The sequence below is a fragment of the Bufo gargarizans genome, chromosome 7 (genome assembly GCF_014858855.1).
Source record: "Bufo gargarizans isolate SCDJY-AF-19 chromosome 7, ASM1485885v1, whole genome shotgun sequence".
Lineage (NCBI taxonomy): Eukaryota > Metazoa > Chordata > Amphibia > Anura > Bufonidae > Bufo > Bufo gargarizans.
This window is the reverse complement of record NC_058086.1, coordinates 166,928,450-166,951,425: the sequence shown is the minus strand read 5'-3', so window position 1 is coordinate 166,951,425 and position 22,976 is coordinate 166,928,450. Positions and strand designations below refer to the sequence as shown.

At 43.8% G+C, this 22,976-nt stretch overlaps 1 protein-coding gene across 1 annotated transcript; it reads left to right on the top strand.

Annotated features, from left to right (window-relative positions):
* The first annotated feature begins 250 nt into the window (after positions 1-250).
* On the top strand, positions 251-22,206 carry ALDH1L1 (aldehyde dehydrogenase 1 family member L1). The gene is made up of 23 exons (XM_044301010.1): positions 251-328; positions 3,825-3,975; positions 7,768-8,002; positions 8,377-8,542; positions 10,233-10,334; positions 10,418-10,507; positions 10,876-11,013; positions 11,949-12,074; positions 12,162-12,253; positions 14,248-14,395; positions 14,553-14,672; positions 14,844-14,971; positions 15,638-15,788; positions 16,126-16,196; positions 16,817-16,922; positions 17,860-17,947; positions 18,306-18,399; positions 18,972-19,071; positions 19,293-19,391; positions 19,458-19,623; positions 20,597-20,702; positions 21,276-21,475; positions 21,936-22,206. Exons 2-23 carry the CDS (start codon positions 3,846-3,848, stop codon positions 21,989-21,991), a joined length of 2,712 nt encoding a protein of 903 aa, XP_044156945.1. The 5' UTR covers positions 251-328; positions 3,825-3,845; the 3' UTR covers positions 21,992-22,206.
* Positions 22,207-22,976: the final 770 nt, after the last annotated feature.

The following is a 22,976-nucleotide window of genomic DNA, read 5'->3' as shown; positions in this document are numbered from 1 at the left end:
TGTCAGCGGTGGTGATTCTGAGGGCCATGTATTGGAATGTGCTTTGGTGCCATCCCTTGTTATGGCAGCAGACATTTGTGTCTATCCCTGGTAATATCTTTCTGCGCTTTATACTTTTTATCTTTTGCTCTTTACCTGCGGCCTTGAGTTTTATTGAATATTCTGCTGTGACCTCTTCATACATTGCCCTGTGTGTTACTGCAGTTATCAGTGATACTTCCCTGGATCTTGTCCCTCTCGCAGACTCCTCCTCCGCTTCTCTCTCACCTGCTTCTCACTGCGCCGGGAGACTTAGCCCAGCAGAACCTTTCCTGTGTCCTGCATCCAGGTGAGTTATTGGGGGTTGTCTACTATTTGTACACACCTACGGCTTTATTCTTGACCCTTGTAAATTTGAGGGATTTTTTAATTTTATATAAATGAAACTCACTGAAAACGTTGCAGATTCTGTGTCCATGGTTCATTATATTCAAGGTCTCTGCATGTTGTCAGTGAATGAAATTTATCTTGCTTACCTCCAGATAATGAAAACACTTCCTGGCCAAATACAGCGCAGGCTTTGTTACAGTTTCATCCAGTCTGGACAATCCTCTGTGCAGTCTGCATAATTCTCTCTTCTGCCCTGAAAGTTTGTTACAATGTATCAGTGCAGGGGAACTGTATCAGCCTGAGGTCCATTCTCTTTAGGTCACAGAGCAATCTTTAGTCTGCAATGGAATTCAGATACGGTATACCGGTACATGTTTTTCCTGCACTGATACATTGTAGCATACAATCTTGACAGGGGAGAGATTTGTGTTTGCCTACGTGATTGGCTATAATTTTATTAAGAAAGGTATCAACCTGTAGATGTCAACAAGAAAGTTCTCTTTCACTGACAACAACCAGAGTTCTTGAAAACTGAGAAATTGAAGCATGCAGTGTATTACAAAGTTGCATAGTGTTTCATGCACATGACCGTGCTTTGGGTCAGCACCTGAGCCACGTTTTTTATGGGTCGGATGCGGACCCATTTACTTCAATAGGGCTGCAAAACATGTGGACGGCACTGTTGACCGTGGGTGTTGTCATAGGCACTGAGGGTTAATGCACCTTAAATTGTCCCTGTGTCCCCTTTATGTTTTTGCAATTATTGTGTCTCAGATAACAAAGCAATGAGATGCAACCAACTAATGCCTTAGGAAACTCTGGAAATAGTTCTGGTTATGCTCTTGTTATAGTCGGTGTTCCCCTTTTAAGGGTCAACTCAGGAATGGTGAAAAGTTTTATCTAATTTCATTGCCTGATTCAATGTATTTTACAGTTTATAAGTAAAAGTAAACCAGTGGAAGTGTCAGGGTCATCGCCCGAGGGTAACTAGGGTGTAACTGCATGAGAGTCGCTGATTGGGCAAACCTCTCAGGAGGCTCGGATAGAGCTCGCTCCTGATTGGTGAACATAAGACAGCGCCCGAAGCACACACCTCTATGTAAAGTATGTGTCAAAGGTATTAGGGAATTTATATCACCTGTTACATCTATACGGTATTATGTGTCTTACTTTAGAGGGAGAGGGCAAAGTGCTCAAGAAATAACATTTATACTGCTATAGCTATAAAATACGTCGTATTGTGTCTGCCCTTGTTACATTCCTAACTATTTCTTTCTATATTCTTGTACATAAACAGCAGTATTATAGTAGTTATATTCCTGTACATAGGAGCAGTATTATAGTAGTTATATTCTTGTACATAGGAGCAGTATTATAGTAGTTATATTCTTGTACATAGGAGCAGTATTATAGTAGTTATATTCCTGTACACAGGGAGCAGTATTATAGTAGTTATATTCTTGTACATAAACAGCAGTATTATAGTAGTTATATTCCTGTACATAGGAGCAGTATTATAGTAGTTATATTCCTGTACATAGGAGGCAGTATTATAGTAGTTATATTCTTGTACATAGGAGGCAGTATTATAGTAGTTATATTCTTGTACATAGGAGCAGTATTATAGTAGTTATATTCCTGTACATAGGAGGCAGTATTATAGTAGTTATATTCTTGTACATAGGAGGCAGTATTATAGTAGTTATATTCTTGTACATAGGAGCAGTATTATAGTAATTATATTCTTGTACATAGGAGGCAGTATTATAGTAGTTCTATTCTCGTACATAGGAGGCAGTATTATAGTAGTTATATTCTTGTACATAGGATCAGTATTATAGTAGTTATATCCTTGTACATAGGGGGCAGTAATATAGTAGCTATATTCTTGTACATAGGAGGCAGTATTATAGTAGTTATATTCTTGTACATAGGAGCAGTATTATAGTAGGTATATTCTTGTACATAGGAGCAGTATTATAGTAGTTATATTCTTGTACATAGGAGCAGTATTATAGTAGTTATATTCTTGTACATAGGAGGCAGTATTATAGTAGTTATTTTCTTGTACATAGGAGGCAGTATTATAGTAGTTATATTCTTGTACATAGGAGCAGTATTATAGTAGTTATATTCTTGTACATAGGAGGCAGTATTATAGTAGTTATATTCTAATACATAGGAGCAGTATTATAGTAGTTATTTTCTTGTACATAGGAGGCAGTATTATAGTAGTTATATTCTTTTACATAGGAGCAGTATTATAGTAGTTATATTCTTGTACATAGGAGGCAGTATTATAGTAGTTATATTCTTGTACATAGGAGCAGTATTATAGTAGTTATATTCTTGTACATAGGAGCAGTATTATAGTAGTTATATTCTAATACATAGGAGCAGTATTATAGTAGTTATATTCTTGTACATAGGAGGCAGTATTATAGTAGTTATTTTCTCGTACATAGGAGGCAGTATTATAGTAGTTATATTCTTGTACATAGGATCAGTAATATAGTAGCTATATTCTTGTACATAGGAGGCAGTATTATAGTAGTTATATTCTTGTACATAGGAGGCAGTATTATAGTAGTTATATTCTTGTACATAGGGGGCAGTATTATAGTAGATATATTCTTGTACATAGGAGCAGTATAATAGTAGTTATATTCTTGTACATAGGAGGCAGTATTATAGCAGTTATATTTTTGTACATAGGAGCAGTATTATAGTAGTTATATTCTTGTACATAGGAGCAGTATTATAGTAGTTATATTCTTGTACATAGGAGCAGTATTATAGTAGTTATATTCTTGTACATAGGAGCAGTATTATAGTAGTTATATTCTTGTACATAGGAGCAGTATTATAGTAGTTATATTCTTGTACATAGAAGCAGTATTATAGTAGTTATATTCTTGTACATAGGAGCAGTATTATAGTAGTTATATTCATGTACAAAGGAGCAGTATTATATTTGTCTTTTCTTTCCGCCACTTCTTATGGCAGCTTATGTACACGTGCACTATCCTTCCCAGGGCTATGCTGTGTACAGGCAAAAGCTGTTCCCAGGATGAAATATATATATAAATAATCAATAATAAAAAGTCAATTCACAGATCCTTTTTCTTAGGGTACATTTATACGATTTCTGGGTCCGTATTTCTGGGTCCGTATCCATTCTGCAATTTTGCAGAATGGATGCAGACCCATTAATTTTTATGATGCTGCAAAAGATGTGCTCTCCGCATCTGTAGTTTTGTTCCGCGGCCCCGCAAAAAAAGAAAAGAGATAGAGCATGTGAATGTACCCTTACTGTGTTATCCAGCAATTCCCATTCACCTATTGATCTTAGCACTGGTTTACCAGATTTTATTATTTGTAAATATTGCAGTCAGTGATGTAAAATGTATCATTTTCCTCATAATTTTGTTTTTTCTTTTATATGTCTTCATCAGTCCATCACAACAACTATAGTCATGCGGATAGCTGTGATTGGGCAGAGCATCTTTGGTAAAGAAGTATATAAAGAGCTGGTGAAGGAGGGACACCAAGTGGTGGGAGTGTTCACGATTCCTGATAAAGCTGGCGGCAAGCCAGACCCACTAGGTATTTGCTCCATCATCACCTCCATCGTTATTTACTTTCATTGCTACATGAATTACCAGTCATTTGCAGTCGAAATTTATCCCAAATTTCACAAAAATTAATCCGCCAAAAAAAAAAACAAGTTTTTGCGATTAGTTTTGGACAAATTGCGTAAAAATGCACCCAGCACCATTTTACTGTGAATATTGGTGAAGAATTGCAAGAGAGAGGAAGAAGATTGAGAATCACATGATGCTGGAAGAAAGTGTGTGTGGGGGAGGAGCTTGCCCTGATTGGCTCAGAGGCTGACAGGCAGCATGATCAGCCAATCGGGGGCAGAATTCAGGAAAGTTCTTTGCTGGGAAAGTCATAGAATGCCATTCTGCCTTCAGCTTGTGATCTGGAAGGATGTGTTATGGCAGCGTCTGCCAAAATGGTTGATAATAAAAGTGCTGCACAACATTTCACATACAAACAATAGAGCTGAGAAATGGGGATCATTCTAAATTAAAGTGGTATTATACCTACTATAAATGGAAAAATAGAAGCTCTTTGCGCACAATTTTGATCAAACATGTGTCGGGCCCATCTACCAGGCGTCAAGGTGGCTTCCGCAGATGGGTACCTAACGCTAACAGACCGCCTCACTTGGACTTACCTAAGCCTACAATTTTCAGGGCAGTGTAGGAATCAGCTACATTTGTACTCTGCTCAGAAGCCCCAGGTAGATGGGTATTGCTCAGTCTAAAAGAGGCGCTACCCTCAATATATACTACAAGAAAATTTAGACTAGCACATTCACATACATAATCACAGGTGCATATCCATTAAGCAAACATGGTTGATAATAAAATGACTGCACAAAGAACACTGAGAAATGGGGATCATTCTATGCCTGGTTCCTACACTGCCCTGAAAATTGTAGGCTTAGGTAAGTCCAAGAGAGGCTGTTAGTGTTAGGTACCCATCTGCGGAAGGCACCTTGACGCCTTGTAGATGGGCCCGACACACGTTTGAATGCGTCAAAAATGTACACAAAGAGCTTCTATTTTTCCATTTATAGTAGGTATAATACCACTTTAATTTAGAATGAGCCCCATTTCTCAGCTCTATTGTTTGTATGTGAAATGTTATTTTATTATCAACCATGTTTGCTTGATGGATATGCACCTGTGATTATGTATATGAATGTGCTAGTCTAAATTTTCTTGTAGTGTCTGCCAAAACACAGCTGCAGACACAAACCACTAATGCAGTGTGATAGGGACATTTTAAGGATAGTATATTTTAGGGACTTTTATCAGGGAAAGCATATACAGAGTGAGGGACAGGATTTTGTGTTTAATAGAGCTGCAACAAAAGGTGAGCAATTGCACTTTTTTTTTTAAATGTATCATTTGTAATTGGGCGTATCAGTGCATGATACCTGTGTTACTGAACTTGTTGCATATTACTGCAAGATTAGTGGTTAGTTAGAGCAAAAGCAATAATGCAATAACATCATTTTTATACCCGCATTGTTGAAAACGTTTTAAGTTTACTGAAGGGCCACATCTGCTTCTATTTTAGTCAGCTTGGAAACAGGTGATGCTGCTTATACTGTGGGCACAGGCTCAAAACATGCCAGGCCTAGGCCAAGCTTGGCCGCTGCCAGCTCTGTGAGAGTATATCCCACCTGGCAGGTTTTCTCCAAAGTGCTGGAAGACAAATCCATCGCCGTGTGCAAGATCTGCAGGATTAAAATAAGCCTTATGCATTCAAATACAAAGAGGTCTCTATCGCAGCACATGATGCTGGATCACCAGTTACTGTGGGAAAATAGAGGTAGCCACCAGCTAGCTCAGCAAAAGTGTCCTCCTTCTCCCGGTCTGTTTTGCAGCAGACAGACCTCCGCCAGGGGCAGTGCAGTGTTCTTGTTGTCATCATCATTACATGCTGATGGCAGCAATCTGCTGGTGCGTAAGCTTAATTCCCACCTGGCTAAGTTGCTGAAGGTGCCGTCTCTGCTGTACCATTTACATACCTCCCAACCTTTCCGCATCCGGCACTACAGTCCCGGATTTTGGTGGCAGTCCCATAGTCCCGGAATGGCTGAGATATCTCCCGCTCTTAGCTGTCCCTGCATATATAGGATGCAGAGACAGTTGCCTGTAACGGTGAGGCAGGGAACTGTCCGTTCTCGGCTTCACCATTCGGCTCATCAGTCGGCATTCCGCAGCAGCAGGGAGGATGCGGTCAGAGATCCCACTATCACACTGCTGGGCTGTGTAGGAGGAGCGATGCCGGCCCAGGAATCAGCCTCTGCTCCTTCTACACAGCCCAGCAGCGCATTGTGTGACTGTATCCTGCCTGCTGCTGCTGCTGGGGAGCATCAGCTGCTGAGTATCCTGCCTGCTGCTGCTGGGTAGCATCGGCCGCTGAGTATCCTGCCTGCTGCTGCTGGGTAGCATCGGCCGCTGAGTATCCTGCCTGCTGCTGCTGGGGAGCATCGGCCGCTGAGTATCCTGCCTGCTGCTGCTGGGGAGCATCGGCCGCTGAGCTCTGATCATCGGAGGAACTAGGTGAGTATTTACTGTTTTTTTTTCTTTCTGTGAAGGGGCACATATCTGGGCATAGATACTGTGAAGAGAGCACATATCTGGGCATAACTACTGTGAGGGGGGCATTATACCGCTGTCTGCCTGCCTACCATCATGTCCTGTACTGTATGGCTGTTGCTGCCACCATCGTGCCACAGTGCTGTCTGCCTGCCTACCTACCAACCATTATGTCATGTACCACACAGCTGCTGCTGCCGCCATCATGCCACAGTGCTGTCTGCCTGCCTACCTACAATTATGTCATGTACCACATAGCTGCTGCTGCCGCCATCATGCCACTGCCGCTGTCTGCCTGCCCACCATCATGTTCTGCACCGTATGGCTGCTACTGCCACCATCATGCCACTGCCTGCCTACCATCATGTTCCATACAATATGGCTGCTACCGCTGCTGCAGTCATTGTGCTGCTGGCTGCCTATTATCATGCTCTGTACTATATGCCTGCTGCTGTCACCACTGCAGCTGCTACTCCCTGCTGTTAATCCCCTACTGCCACTACCAATACCAGTACACAGCCATCACTACTACGACTACGACTACCACCCCTAAACACAGGCACACACTTCTACAGCCTTGTCTGTTCTGCTGTGCTACTATTACTGCCACCACATGCCACTATTACCCTACCCTTTCCACTTTCACACTGTGTTGCTGCTGCTCCCAATTAAAAGGAAGACTTTTTCCAGCCTTATTCAGAACCTGACAGTCTTTCTTCTCACATTAACATGTGTGAGGATCTGCCCCTGTTAAGGCATCATTTTTGGATGCTTGGTCCCAACAAGCTACTGTTTTTTCCCCCCATAACATGTTTAAACACCATCTGCTGTCAATAAGAGATGATTTTTTTGGGAAACTTTCTAATATGAAAAAGCATAACACATGCGACAAAAATGTATAAAAAAAAAAAAAAGAGAGAGAGAGATAATGAAAGTCCTAGAAGACCTCAGAGTATCATATACCAATTTGCAGGCCAATTGGAGCATACTTGATTCCTGTAGAATCGATTCAGATACAAATCAAATAAAATAAAAAACATTTGATGAATCAGATACAGAATGGATTTCAAGAACGTCGCTCATCTCTAGGATGGGCCCCTATCACCTTACATTTTTGAGGTCTCGTTTTTGAGGTAACATCGGTTGTCCATTTGACCCAGTGTTACTGGATTTTCCATCTAATGAATCATTTCCATTTCATTCCTTGTATCTGTAGGAGCAGAAGCGGAGAAGGATGGCATTCCTGTCTTCAAATTCCCGCGCTGGCGAGTGAAGGGTCAGGCGCTTCCGGAGGTGGTGGAGCAATACAAATCAGTGGAGGCCGAGCTGAATGTCCTTCCATTCTGCTCTCAATTCATCCCCATGGAAGTCATCGATGCTCCAAAATATGGATCTGTCATCTATCATCCCTCCATCCTGCCGCGACATCGGGGGGCTTCCGCCATTAACTGGTAATTATTCTGATTGTACATTTCATAACAGGTCAAACCTACATTTGGGGTTTAGATAGTTTGTATACCATAGATTAACTCTAGTTACATCCAGAGCTGAATTCAGAATTCTGCCAGCTTGAGAATGGCATTCAACAAAGTGTCTACAAAAAGAAACAACTGCCACATGGCCCTAACTCCTTGTGACCCATAGTCCACACAGCCACGTAGCATACCGTACCACACAACTGTATCATTTATGCATGGTGTATATAGCCTTTTATCACATAGGGTTAGTCACGGAGGACCCTGGTATCACCTTGGTACAAGGGCCCGGGTATCCAAGCCCCACTGCGGACTGTGCCCTTCACGCTCATATGACTTTTCTCTTGCAGGACGCTGATGCAGGGAGATAAGAAGGGCGGCTTCACCATATTCTGGGCAGATGACGGGCTGGATACGGGCGACATTATCCTGCAGAAAGAGTGCGACGTCCTCCCAGATGACACCGTCAATTCACTATACAACAGATTCCTCTTTCCCGAGGGAGTTAAAGGCATGGTCGGTATATCATTCGTCACATATTAAAGGGAATGTTCATCATGAGAAAAACATGCCTGCATTCTTCATTTACAGCGCCACACTTGTCCACAGGTTGTGTGTGGTATTGCAGCTGAGTCCTATTAGCTTCAATAGAGCAGAGCTGCAATACCAGATACAACCAATGAACAAGTGAGACGCTGTTTCTGGAAGAAAGCAGCCATGTGTTATTAATCGTAGATTGCGTTAATTCTGCATCCTTTACTGGCTGCGGTCAGTGTGGTCGGGCAGGATTAACTCTTTCAGTGGCTCACTTTCGGGGTGCTCACTCAGTCCAAGCTTAAGAACGTTTTTTTTTAACATGATTTTCTTATCTAAATATTCTGCTCCAAGATCCAGAATTCTGCTACATGGAATACAGCAGATTTAGCAGAATGATTGATGCAGCTTTGGATGTGACTAGAGTATAATGTATGATTGGAACCGGACGGGTAGATTAAAGAGGACTGAGCAGCTGTGGGGGTACTTACTTTGCACAACAGTAAAACATCCTTGACATGAAATGGACCCAACCGTATGAGAATCCTGTTTTATTTCCAGGCTGAGTAAATATTTTTTTTGGCTCGTTGCTGGAGGAGTCAGGGTCACATGATCAGAGACCGAGCGGCAGTTCATGCTCAGCATTTTTTTCCCCCTCATGTGACTTTATAGTAAAATGCCAGTAACTCGGCACGCCACTGACATGCTGGATTATTGGAAATTCCAAACCATTGAACCACTATGTACATGGGACTATGTTGTTGCTGGAGATGTGGGCCCCCAGGTGGTGCAACCGATGGAGAAGTACCAGCAACCCCCTGAAAACATGTCTGCAGAAGCACAGTAATTAGAAGACAGGGGAAGGAAGGGGATGCAGCTGCAGCTTCTCTCTGTGTATCTGTGTGGCTGCATGCTGGGAGAGGGGAGATGGAGCTGCAGCCTCACAGACACACAGAGAGAAGCTGCAGCTGCAACCCCCTCCCCTCTCACAGAAGGACAAGACAGGGGAAGGAGGGGGTTGCAGCTGCAGCTTCTCTCTGTGTGTCTGTGTGGCTGCATGCTGGGAGAGGGGAGAGGGAGCTGCAGCCTCACAGACACACAGAGAGAAGCTGCAGCTGCACCCCTCTCCCCTCTCACATCATGTATTCTCACAGAAGCACATTAATTAGAAGACAGGGGAAGGAGGGGGTTGCAGCTTCTCTCTATGTGTCTGTGAGGCTGCAGCTCCCTCTCCCCTCTCACAGCATGCAGCCTCACAGACAAAGAGAGAGAAGCTAAAGCTGCACCCACCCCCCAACACACACACACACACACACACACACGGACAGTAATTAGAAGACAGGGGAAGGAGGGGGTTGCAGCTGTAGCTTCTCTGTGTGGCTGCATGCCGTGAGAGGGGAGAGGGAGCTGCAGGGAGTACACATCTGAATGGCTCAGAGCGTACAGCATATGCTGAGAGGAAAGATGTATATATTTAGGATATGTAGCGTTTCGGTGATCAGCTGGGCGTGCAGGGTGCTGACGTCTCTCTCAGCTGTGTCCCTGGAGACATTTAACATACACAATAATATAATAACCGTGCGCGGTGACTGCTCTGATGCAAGTTAACACCATAGAATATTCTGTGAAGGTGCAGATACTTTGCTTTGCTCATGAGGGGTCTATCTTTCAGGTGGAAGTCGTGCAGCTCATTGCACAAGGCTCCGCTCCCAGGATCCCACAACCAAGTGAAGGGGCCACGTATGACCCAATACAAAAGAAGGATAATGCAAAGGTCTGTACAAATCCTAGTGTCCAGATATGGAATTTCTGGGCTGGTCGTCCTCACTCACTGGTGTTTTCTGTGCCAATCTGTAGATTAACTGGGACCAACCAGCAGAAGCAATACACAACTTCATCCGAGGGAATGATAAGGTGCCCGGAGCCTGGACCGAGGTCAATGGAAGTGTAAGTGCAGATCTGAAAGAAGGACATCTAGGGGGAGGGGGACGATAGATAGATAGATAGATACATAGGAGATAGATAGATAATAGATAGGAGATATATGATAGATAGATAGATAGATAGATAGATTCAAAGAAATTCCACAGCACAGATAAATTGAAAGTAGTGTTCTATAATCACCAGACCACGGTAATTTAAAAATCTTTTAATTTACTTTTTGGTAGTGCGCTGGAATTTCTTTGAATTTCTTTATTTGGATATTGGATCGTCTCCGCAGCCGCTGGGACACCAACCTTCCCTTTTTTCTACCGCTCACATCATTTGTATTATAGATAGGTAGATACTTTAATACTTTTGTTTCCTTAATCCAGAAATTGACTTTTTTCGGTTCCTCCTTCACGTCTAATGGACCAAACCCAGATGGAGAACCTCTGGAGATTCCTGGGGCGTCACAACCAGCTGTGGTCACAAAGCACGGCCTGGTGCTTTATGGAAATGATGGAAAAACTGTAAGTGCTGTTTTTGGATTGTTAGTGATATTTTCATGCTACTGCTTAGGCCGGGTTCGCACTTGCTTTAGGGTATTTCCATTTATACGGAGAGTCCACAGGACTTGGAAACGGATACGTTCTGCTTGCCCATAGACTTCTATTATGACAGATCAAAATGGAATGCCTCTTCAAGGCTTACATTTTGCATTCCGTCTACGAATTCCGTTATAAATGGAACCTTTAACGGAATACCCTAACGCAAGTGTGAACAGAGTTGCATTCATGCTCCGTGGTAATCTTTGGTCTGCTGAGCGCTTTAGTTCCACAGATCCACATACAGGCTATAAGGATTGGTGAAGTACACGTTACCTGCCGTTACCTGCATTGTGAGATACAGCGTCACCTTATAAGCTGCTGGGCCCCCAGCATTATTGCATATATTTCTGGACTGCAATTTTTGTTAATTGTATCTAGGCTATTGCTACATTATATTGCAGTTTATTTGTAATTTATTTTTATTTTTATATATACTCCTTGAGGCACTCACTTTCTATATTTATAGTGTCCTTTTTTGTCTGTTGGAACCAGACACGTGAGATGCCACGGACTATATTATAGGTAGAGTCATATCGAGCTAAACATAGTTATATAAGTTTATTTCATAATTTTAACTTTATTTCATTATTACTGTATAAGATGAGCCGTTCATTATATATTCTTATTATATATTCAAACCTGTTACACTGTAACGAACCCCTGTCCCCCATTATCCAACTTTCCAAACAACTGTGGGACGATTCCTCCCGATTGTCATGACCTCCTCTTTCTCTGTAGTTTACTTCCTGGGGGAGAATATGACTTGCAAGTCCTTGGCACGTGCTCGTCATTGTCCCAAAAGGAGGCCTCACCCAACCCCAGGCCCATGTCTCACAGGTCTCTGTATTTGATCGCAGCTGACTGTGAAGAACATCCAGTTTGAAGATGGGAAGATGATTCCAGCATCTCAATACTTTAAGTCGTCGGACAATGCAACCTTACAGCTGTCCCCAGAGGAGCAAGCCGTAGCGGATGAAATGCGAGTACGTCAGTCCAGAACCAGCCTCCATGAACATCCAGTAGACCAGTAGAAAGTCGGTAGGTAAACCACCTCTGTGTTTGTGTCATAGGCTGCCTGGAAGAGAATCCTCACCAATGTTCCTCAGATTGAAGACTCCACTGACTTCTTCAAGGCTGGAGCTGCATCTATGGATGTAATCAGGTGGGCTCATCGCCATCAATATGTCATTAAAGAGTGTCCGTCAGCAGTTCTGACTAGGCTAAACTGCTTATAGCACTAGGTAGTGGCTGGGGAGAGCAGGACAAACTTAACTTTTCTGGAGCTTTTATAATCAGGAGTAGTGTGGATATGAACTTTTATTCTGTCAGGTTCTGCTCCTGCAAGTGCTGGACTATGGCTGCTATTAGATATGGACTATGACTAGTATTAGAGATGAACTATGGCTGGTATTAGATATGGACTATGACTAGTATTAGATATGGACTATGACTAGTATTAGATATGGACTATGACTAGTATTAGATATGGACTATGACTAGTATTAGATATGGACTATGACTAGTATTAGATATGGACTATGGCTGGTATTAGATATGGACTATGGCTGGTATTAGATATGGACTATGACTAGTATTAGATATGGACTATGGCTGGTATTAGATATGGACTATGGCTGGTATTAGATATGGACTATGACTGGTATTAGATATGGACTATGACTAGTATAAGATATGGACTATGACTAGTATTAGATATGGACTATGACTAGTATTAGATATGGACTATGGCTGGTATTAGATATTGACTATGGCTGGTATTAGATATGGACTATGGCTGGTATTAGATATGGACTATGGCTGGTATTAGATATGGACTATGGCTGGTATTAGATATGGACTATGGCTGGTATTAGATATGGACTATGGCTGGTATTAGATATGGACTATGGCTGGTATTAGATATGGACTATGACTAGTATTAGATATGGACTATGGCTGGTATTAGATATGGACTATGACTAGTATTATATATGGACTATGACTAGTATTATATATGGACTATGACTAGTATTATATATGGACTATGACTAGTATTATATATGGACTATGACTAGTATTATATATGGGCTATGGCTGGTATTAGATATGGACTATGACTAGTATTATATATGGGCTATGGCTGGTATTAGATATGGACTATGGCTGGTATTAGATATGGACTATGGCTGGTATTAGATATGGACTATGACTAGTATAAGATATAGACTATGACTAGTATTAGATATGGACTATGGCTGGTATTAGATATTGACTATGGCTGGTATTAGATATGGACTATGGCTGGTATTAGATATGGACTATGGCTGGTATTAGATATGGACTATGGCTGGTATTAGATATGGACTATGACTGGTATTAGATATGGACTATGGCTGGTATTAGATATGGACTATGGCTGGTATTAGATATGGACTATGACTGGCATTAGATATGGACTATGACTGGCATTAGATATGGACTATGGCTGGTATTAGATATGGACTATGGCTGGTATAAGATATGGACTATGACTGGTATTAGATATGGACTATGACTGGTATTAGATATGGACTATGGCTGGTATTAGATATGGACTATGACTGGTATTAGATATGGACTATGACTAGTATTAGATATGGACTATGGCTGGTATAAGATATGGACTATGGCTGGTATAAGATATGGACTATGACTAGTATTAGATATGGACTATGGCTGGCATTAGATATGGACTATGGCTGGTATAAGATATGGACAATGGCTGGTATAAGATATGGACTATGGCTGGTATAAGATATGGACAATGGCTGGTATTAGATATGGACTATGGCTGGTATAAGATATGGACAATGGCTGGTATAAGATATGGACTATGGCTGGTATTAGATATGGACTATGGCTGGTATTAGATATGGACTATGGCTGGTATAAGATATGGACTATGGCTGGTATAAGATATGGACTATGGCTGGTATTAGATATGGACTATGGCTGGTATTAGATATGGACAATGGCTGGTATTAGATATGGACTATGGCTGGTTTGGTTATAGAGTGTTATCCGTGCACCTTAAATCCCTTTGGGGGTGTTTTTACAATGGGGTCCTGTGTACGTCCCTGGTGACCATCTTCCCTCTTCCTGCGCTCACATCTCCAGGCTGGTGGAGGAAGTGAAGCTGAAGTGTAAGGGGCTGCAGCTTCAGAATGAAGACGTCTATATGGCCACCAAGTTTGAGGAGTTCATTCAGCTGCTTGTGAGGAGGCTCCGAGGGGACGATGCGGAGGAGGAAATACTCATAGATCACGTAAGATGGGGAAATACTCATCTGAACATGAATTTGTGTAGTTACCCCCCTAGTATCCCCCTCCCTCTCCTATATCAGGGGTTCAGGAAGCTGAGATACGGGTCACTTTTTGATGGGGTCCTTACACTGCAGAGATGCTTTTTCTGTCCCTCTGCAGGTGGAGAAGGACGTTAACAATATGAAGATCAGGATTCCTCATCAGCTTTTCATCAATGGACAGTTTGTGGATGCGGAAGGTGGGAAAACCTACGACACCATTAACCCCACGGACGGGGAGGTAAGTGTAATAAAAAAAAATAAAAAAATTCTCCTAACTGGATGAAGCTGAGAGACAGTGAAGGCTCTGCAGGGGCTTCCCAATGGTAACCCCTCCCACCAGTATGGAGCTTCCTCCGAGGACCAGTATGGCCAGGTGACCCCCGGGTTCATCCATGTTTCCTTCTAACAGGCCATTTGCAAAGTGTCCCTGGCCCAGGTGTCTGATATCAATAAAGCTGTGGCTGCTGCCAGCGACGCCTTCGAGAACGGTGAATGGGGCAAAATGAATGCAAGGGATCGGGGCCGATTGATCTACAGGTGAGCTCCGTTGCATGTTCCTGTAAGCACCTGTGGGAGGTCAGGGCAGGTATATTGGGTGTCTGAACTTCAATAGCTGAAGGCTGAACAAGTGTCCTGATCTCCACGTACGGATGCATGCTCGGTTTGGCTGGGGGTACATGTATTCCTGATGGGGAATAAAGCCATTTCCAGACACTTCTGTCCCCTCTAGACAACTCTGTTCCTCTGAAGGTGACTTGACTGCCTTGGGAACAAAGGATTGGAGATGTTGAAATCCTTCTTTGCCTCGACAGTAGTTGCATGAACAGCAGTGAACATATTATAAGAAGATGGTCTGCCGATCCCATTGGTGGGTTCAGCCCATGTGTATGGCCACCTTTAGGTTGCATAGGGGTCATCTGCTGGTCTTGCTGAAAGTGGGAGTGCCACAGATGACCTGACATCCCTGGCTTGGGACCACCAAAAATCTTTAGGCCAGGTTCACACAGCATATTTTTCACAGTATGGAGGTATTTACTGTACAGTGCTATTCAGTCTACTGTATGGAACAGATTTTTAGGCACCATTACCTATGGCACTTACAGCTAGGCACGGTATGGTGGGTGGGGGGAGACGGTATGGTGGGTGGGGGGAGGCTACTGTAAAGTCTATTTCCCAGTGTCCCTTTCTTCTGTGTTGTCCCAGGCTTGCTGACCTCATGGAGGAGCACCAGGAAGAGCTGGCCACCATTGAGTCCATAGACTCGGGCGCCGTGTACACGTTGGCGCTGAAGACTCACGTGGGGATGTCCATACAGACCTTCCGATACTTTGCCGGCTGGTGTGATAAAATTCAGGTGATGCCCGAGAAAGTAACAGCCTCTCCTCATGGCACCATTTTAGATCTATATAGCATCAGGTGTGAGGGGAGGCAACGGGGCAGTCTGCAATAGATTGGGACCTGGGTAACGGTCAACCCTTGACCCTAAAGCTGCCAGAAGACTTGACTTGTGACATCTGAGGACCACGGCAGGACAGATTTACAATGTCAACATTAGGCAAAGAGAGCAAATGGGAACAGAAGAGGATGAAATCGGCTTAGGATCCTATATTCTTCATGGCAATTTGACCATAGGGGGGCGCTATTCCATGTACTTAGCGATAATTAGAATATTGCATGGAATTGTTTTCCAGGGCTCCACCATCCCAATTAATCAAGCTCGACCGAATCGGAATTTGACCTTCACCAAGAGAGAGCCCATTGGGTAAGTGTGCCACGCAGAGCTGAATGCAGCGCCCGGGTAAACTGCACGCCTGGTACAGAAACTTTCCTGACATTACCATGAAAGGTTTGGCATGTTGTAAGGGAGCAACCAATATCTTAGGGTGGTCCACACAATGCCATGACTGATGCATCTTGACAAAAATGTATGAGAGGCACTGATGGAAATGCAACAGCACCTCATCGAACCTTGTGGTGCCCCCTACCTGCCACCAGAAGCCCCTTCTGCTATGCTCAGTCACCGGTGGACTCTTAGGCATTGTTTCCGGCCCCCGGAGACTCTTGATGTTTCCAGAAAGTCACAGCAATGGTGATTACATTTTACAGGTCCTCTTGGCTCTTCTGTGTAGCCACAATGGCTCCTGGGGGGCGGGGAATATATACATATATTAGCATAACTTATTCACCATTTTACTGCCATATGGTTGGCACTTTAGGGCACCCTCTAGGGACATCTATGAGCTGTTTTAGTTTAAAGAGACAGTTCTGGTTTCATGTGTGTCTCCTTTAAATATTGCCCTATGTACATGTGAGATAGATGATAATAATATACTGGTAACATAACATAATGTGGCAATGAAATATGTTGTTTTTTTTTCGCAGAGTGTGTGGAATCGTCATCCCCTGGAACTACCCACTCATGATGTTGGCATGGAAAACAGCAGCTTGTCTGGCAGCAGGTAACACGGTGGTGCTGAAGCCGGCTCAGGTGAGATACATCAGATGTGCTCAGCTCTGTGGGTGCACATTGACATTTCTAGAAACAAGTTGCAACATAGTGACTCCACAAGCAGAATAGTGAGTGCAGCTCTGGAGGATAATACAGGATGTAACTCAGGATCCGTGCATGATAAGTAATGTATGTACACAGTGACTGCACCAGCAGAATAGTGAGTGCAGCTCTGGAGTATAATACAGGATGTAACTCAGGATCAGTGCATGATAAGTAATGTATGTACACAGTGACTGCACCAGCAGAATAGTGAGTGCAGCTCTGGAGTATAATACAGGATGTAACTCAGGATCAGTACAGGATAAGTAATGTATGTACACAGTGACTGCACCAGCAGAATAGTGAGTGCAGCTCTGGAGGATAATACAGGATGTAACTCAGGATCAGTACAGGATAAGTGATGTATGTACACAGTGACTGCACCAGCAGAATAGTGAGTGCAGCTCTGGAGTATAATACAGGATGTAACTCAGGATCAGTACAGGATAAGTAATGTAATGTATGTACACAGTGACTGCACCAGCAGAACAGCGAGTGCAGCTCTGGAGTATAATACAGGATGTAACTGAGGATCAGTACAGGATAAGTAATGTAATGTATGTACACAGTGACTGCACCAGCAGAATAGTGAGTGCAGCTCTGGAGTATAATACAGGATGTAACTCAGGATCAGTACAGGATAAGTGATGTATGTACACAGTGACTGCACCAGCAGAATAGTGAGTGCAGCTCTGGAGTATAATACAGGATGTAACTCAGGATCAGTACAGGATAAGTAATGTAATGCACTTTATTTATTATAACATTGTTTTCCATCATGCCATCTTCTGAAGGTCAGCTAATGTAAATCAGTTGCCAAATTGTACTGTGTGTAAATTAGAAATCTACATTTTATAATTGTCATTTTCGGCAGGTGACCCCATTAACAGCTCTGAAATTTGCTGAATTAACTGTAAAAGCCGGATTTCCTAAAGGAGTAGTTAATATCCTGCCTGGAGCTGGTAGGTGCCGTACACCCATGATCACAAACCCAAACCTCTCAATAAACAAACAAGATAAATAAATAAATAAATCAGATTCTTCTCTAGAAAAATGCACTGTGAAAATTATAGGGAAGGGAGGGTTCACATCCTGTTTTATGCCTCCATTTGACGTATACATTAGAAAAAAAGGTTACAAAAACGCAGCACATCACGTTCTTGTATCCTGCACAGTCCGGTAAAAAGAAAGTATACGTTTATTTTATTTTTTTACAATGGAACTCTATGGTGAACGGATGCCACTGTACGGAATCTGTCGGAGGCATCCGTTTGTGTGAACCCAGCCTATGAAACTCACTGCTCTTTTCACTTCACTTAGGATCTCTTATTGGACAACGTCTTTCGGATCATCCTGATGTCAGGAAATTAGGATTCACAGGGTCCACCCCCATAGGGAAGCATATCATGAAAAGGTGAGTTTCGAGGATTCTTAAAATATTTTTGAACATATAGAGAAGTATTTGAGAAGTTTTGAGGTGTCATGTATTAGAGGGGTTGTCCCAAGATTCAAAAGTACCCCCTATCCATAGCATAGGGGATACGTGTCTGGGGTCCAGTCACAGGTAAATAGTGAGGAGGACGCGGCGCCCACACAAGTGCTGTGACCCCTTCAAATATTTCATGGCTGGGGTGCTGGGCGTCAGACCATCGCCGATCTGATATCGATGACCTATCCTGAGAATATTATGCCACTATACAGAGTGCCTTTAAATATTTTTTAAGGTGGCTATACACATTAGATGAATGTCAGATGGACCCCCGGATTTCATTGGACTGACCATCTAATATATTTAGGGCTGTTGGATTTCAGCATAAGGAAGGTAAACTGCCGATGGGAGGCGTCTGGCAGCATCCCCCCCCCCCCCCTCCCTAATGAGAACACATGCATGCTCAGCCGTCCGAGCATGCATGTGTATGGGGCTGTCAGGGGGAGTAGCTTTCGGCTATCTAAAAACCAGCTTAAGTATCTTCTTTCCTCTTTCAGTTGTGCAGTGAGTAATGTGAAGAAGGTGTCACTGGAGCTCGGAGGGAAATCTCCTCTGATCATCTTCAGTGACTCTGACCTGGACAAAGCTGTACGGATGGTAAGGTTTTATGGCCAAGAATTTTATTAGGAGCTGATAAAAGGCAATGCAGTAGCAGTTCTTCTTATTCGGTGCATCGCCACTAGGTGGCGCTCCGGACCATTCCTGCACATTTTTTCTTTCTTTGCTTTGGACTAAACCCACAATGACCCATTTTGCTTTATTTGATGTCTGTATGAAATTCTGCAGTGATATGGATGATTTTTTTCCTGTTCCATCAGGGGATGGGTGCCGTGTTCTTTAATAAAGGTGAAAACTGCATCGCTGCCGGGCGGCTATTTGTGGAGGACTCAATTCATGATGAGTTTGTGAAGAGAGTGGTGAGTAAACTGACACATGAAGACACGTCTTCTGGTCTGCAACAACCATAATCGCAACTTTTCCAGGTGGAAGAAGTAAAAAAGATGAAGATTGGAGACCCACTGGACAGGTCCACAGACCACGGACCCCAGAACCACAAGGCCCACCTAGATAAACTAATTGAGTATTGCCAAATGGGCGTGACGGAGGGCGCCACGCTGGTGTACGGTGGAAAACAGGTCCCAAGACCAGGTGAGCTCTGAGCTAGGAGACCTAATGAAAGTGGCCATGTATGTCAGAACCGGTATGTCCTGTTATCCCCTGGTTCATGGGGCATGCTGCGACTTGTAGTGCTTCGACAGTCACAACAGGGACCATCCATAGACATCATGCTATAGGGTCAGTGATGGGAAATACCTCTAGGTGGCGCTCACCTCCTGCCTTGTGCACCGCTCACTGATTCCTGGACTGGGTCAGGATCCTCTGCCAGTCTGGTCATATCTGTGCGCCAGGCGGCGGGTATCCTGCCAGGAACCCCATGTGCAGCATTAATGCAGGAAGGGGAGAAAGTCAGAACACAGGGCGGCTGGAATGTACACCGAGCCGGCGAGACCAGCGGGACACTAAAATCTGCTCCATCAGACTTCGCATCAAGCTGCATCATAAAACATGTCTGAAAGGACGCTGCATGATTCCCATGCATTTCAGTTCCCCACCATTACAAAATCTCTGCTTGCTGCCAGTAAATGGGAGCATGCTTCTTTATGTCCAGAAGTTAAAATCCTGTACAGACTTAGGGCTCATGTACACGATCGCACCGTGTTTTGGGGTCTGCAAATTGCGGATCTGCAAAAAAAAGGATGCTGCCCATAATAGAAATGGCTATTCTTGGCCGCAAAATTGACAAGGGTAGGACAAGCTCATTTTTTTTTGCGGACCACGGAACGGAGCAACGTGTGCTGTCCGCATCTTTTGTGGCCCCATTGGAGTGAATGGGTCCGCATCCGACCTGCAAAAAATGCGGCCCGGATGCGGACCCAAACAATGTTCGTGTGCATGAGCCCTTAATACTGAGTGGATGCTACAGTTGTATCCAGTGTAGAAAATGTAATAATGTATCAATATATCTTCCTCCATAAGTGACCCCCCCCCCCACATTTCTCTTGCTGAATATCCTCTGATCGTCATTTCCCGTCTGACTAAATCTCATTATTTTTATCTGAAGGCTTCTTCTTCGAGCCGACCATATTCACAGATGTGGCAGATCACATGTTCATCGCTAAAGAAGAGTCGTTTGGTCCCGTAATGATCATCTCGAGGTTTTCGGACGGGTAGGAGGTTATAATCAGCCTGACCGGCATAGAAACTGAATATAGAAAAAGATTTGCTACAGAGTAACCATTCTTGGCAAACAGACAATAGCGCCCCCTGATGTAAGGACTAGACTACTGCAGATCTGGGAAAACATGGCTGATTTCTTCCAACAACAGCGCCACTATTGTCCACAGGTTGTGAGCGGCACTGCAGTATTACAGCTGTAATATCAGACACAACCCACGGACTGAGGTGGAGCTGTTTTGGAGGAATCCCTTTAAATGCACATGCATCCTCTTCCTCAGGTCTCTTGGGGAATCACATAGATGTTTTATAGCAGAGATCTGTAACCTTCCGCACTCCAGCTGCTACAAAACCACAACTACCAGCATGCACATTTACGCGGCTGTTCCTGTAACTCTTATAGAAGTGAGAGGAGGATTCTGGGAGTTGTAGTTCCTGGATCCCCAGAGGTTGCTGATCCCTATTTTATAGGGATATGTCCTGTCTAATTTCCTAGTCCTGCAATGACTTGTTCTTCCATTAGAGGGCGCTGCTGCTGCTGGGTCATCATTCCCCTTTTATTCCAGTGATATTGACGGGGTCTTGAAGAGGGCGAATGACACCGAGTTTGGTCTGGCATCTGGAGTATTTACCCGAGACATTGGCAAGGCCCTGTACGTGAGCGAGAAGCTCCAGGCCGGCACCGTCTTCATCAACACCTACAACAAAACCGACGTCGCTGCGCCATTCGGGGGCTTCAAACAGTCCGGGTTTGGGAAGGATTTAGGTGAGGATCAATGTCGTTCTGCATTATTATATTACATATCTGATCTTGTCTGGGGAAAGTTGGGTGACAACCAATAGAGAGACTAATAGGTCTCTTATAGGGGGTACCACCTAGCTTTTTTGGGGTCCTGAAAAGCAAATACGGGGGGTGCAAAACATGTATCCATGGCAAATATGATTAGCTATGGATTCCGCATCATACTTTGTACTAAGTTTCCCACTCAGGGAATGAGGCCACATTGTCATAGTGACATGTCAGACCTTTTTTATCAGCGGGGTCCGGATACTGAGGGCCCCATCCCCAGGAGGGGGCAGCAGCGCTCAGCTGGAGCTTTATATCCCAGAACCATATGAGGATTTTCACATTTTTTATTTCCTGTTGCCACCTTCTGGTCCTAGCGCGGTACTGCACCCAATAAAAAAAAAAAATCCTACTTTTAATGCTTTTTTTTCTTATGCAGGTGAAGAAGCGCTGAATGAATATCTAAAGACGAAAGCCGTTACTATCGAGTACTAGAAACAGGACGCCACCGTGTATAGGGTCGTCTTATAAAAACCGTCAAATCATTGCTCTGAGCAAAGATGAATTTAAAGAGAAACGTTTGGGACTAGGGTTAAGCGAACCCGAACTACAAAGTTCGGGTTCGTACTGAACTTTGCGACTTCAGGTACCCGGACCTGAACCCGGACTTTTTCACTGAAGTACGGGTTCGGTGTTCGGGGGATTTTATTACCCTCCTCTGCTCCCTATCTAACCTTTCTAATTCGCCTCTTCCCATATCTGACCACAACCTACTCACCTTCTCTTCACTGGTCTCTACTGCTGCTCCCCCGGTCCACACACCAGCACACCCCCGCAGGAAACCTAAACCTCTCGACTTTTGCCTGCTTTCTGACTCTCTTCTGCCACTCTCTACTGTTTGTTCCCTCCAAGACCCAGATGCTGCCACCACCCTATATAACACCACCATAAGTACAGCTCTGGACACTGTTGTCCCCCCTCACACACAACAAAACCCGAAAAATCAACAGACCAACCTGGCACCAACCTGACCAAAAAACAGGGCTGCTGAGCGGCGATGAAAGAAATCCCATTCTAAGCAATCCCTCCTCATATTCAAGTCCTAACTCGCTGATGCAAAACAGGCGACTTCTCATCTCTCATATCTTCCCTGTCTCACAGCCCTAAACAACTTTTTTACACTTTTATCTCCCTTCTCCGTCCCTTCTACACAACTGCTCGGTCCTCACAGAATTACAGAAGAAAAACTCTCCACCCTACGCTCCAGATCACATCTCACCACCTGTGCACCTGACCCAATCCCATCCCACCTCATCCCTAACCTCTCCACAGTGTTTGTCCCAGCCCTAACTCATCTCTTCAACCTATCACTAACCTCTGGTGTCTTCCCCTCTGGTTTTAAACAAGCCACCATTACACCCATCCTCAAAAAGCCTTCCCTCGAGCCCATCTTCTTTGTCCAGTTATCGCCCCATATCAC

What these genes read in the sequence shown, in the direction of transcription:
- ALDH1L1 (XM_044301010.1), top strand. Translation starts at nt 3,846, where the DNA reads ATGCGGATAGCTGTGATTGGGCAGAGCATCTTTGGTAAAGAAGTATAT. An exon ending in TTAACCCCACGGACGGGGAG is followed by an intron (nt 14,673 to 14,843) that starts GTAAGTGTAATA and finishes TCCTTCTAACAG; the next exon opens with GCCATTTGCAAAGTGTCCCT. An exon ending in ACCAAGAGAGAGCCCATTGG is followed by an intron (nt 16,197 to 16,816) that starts GTAAGTGTGCCA and finishes TTTTTTTCGCAG; the next exon opens with AGTGTGTGGAATCGTCATCC.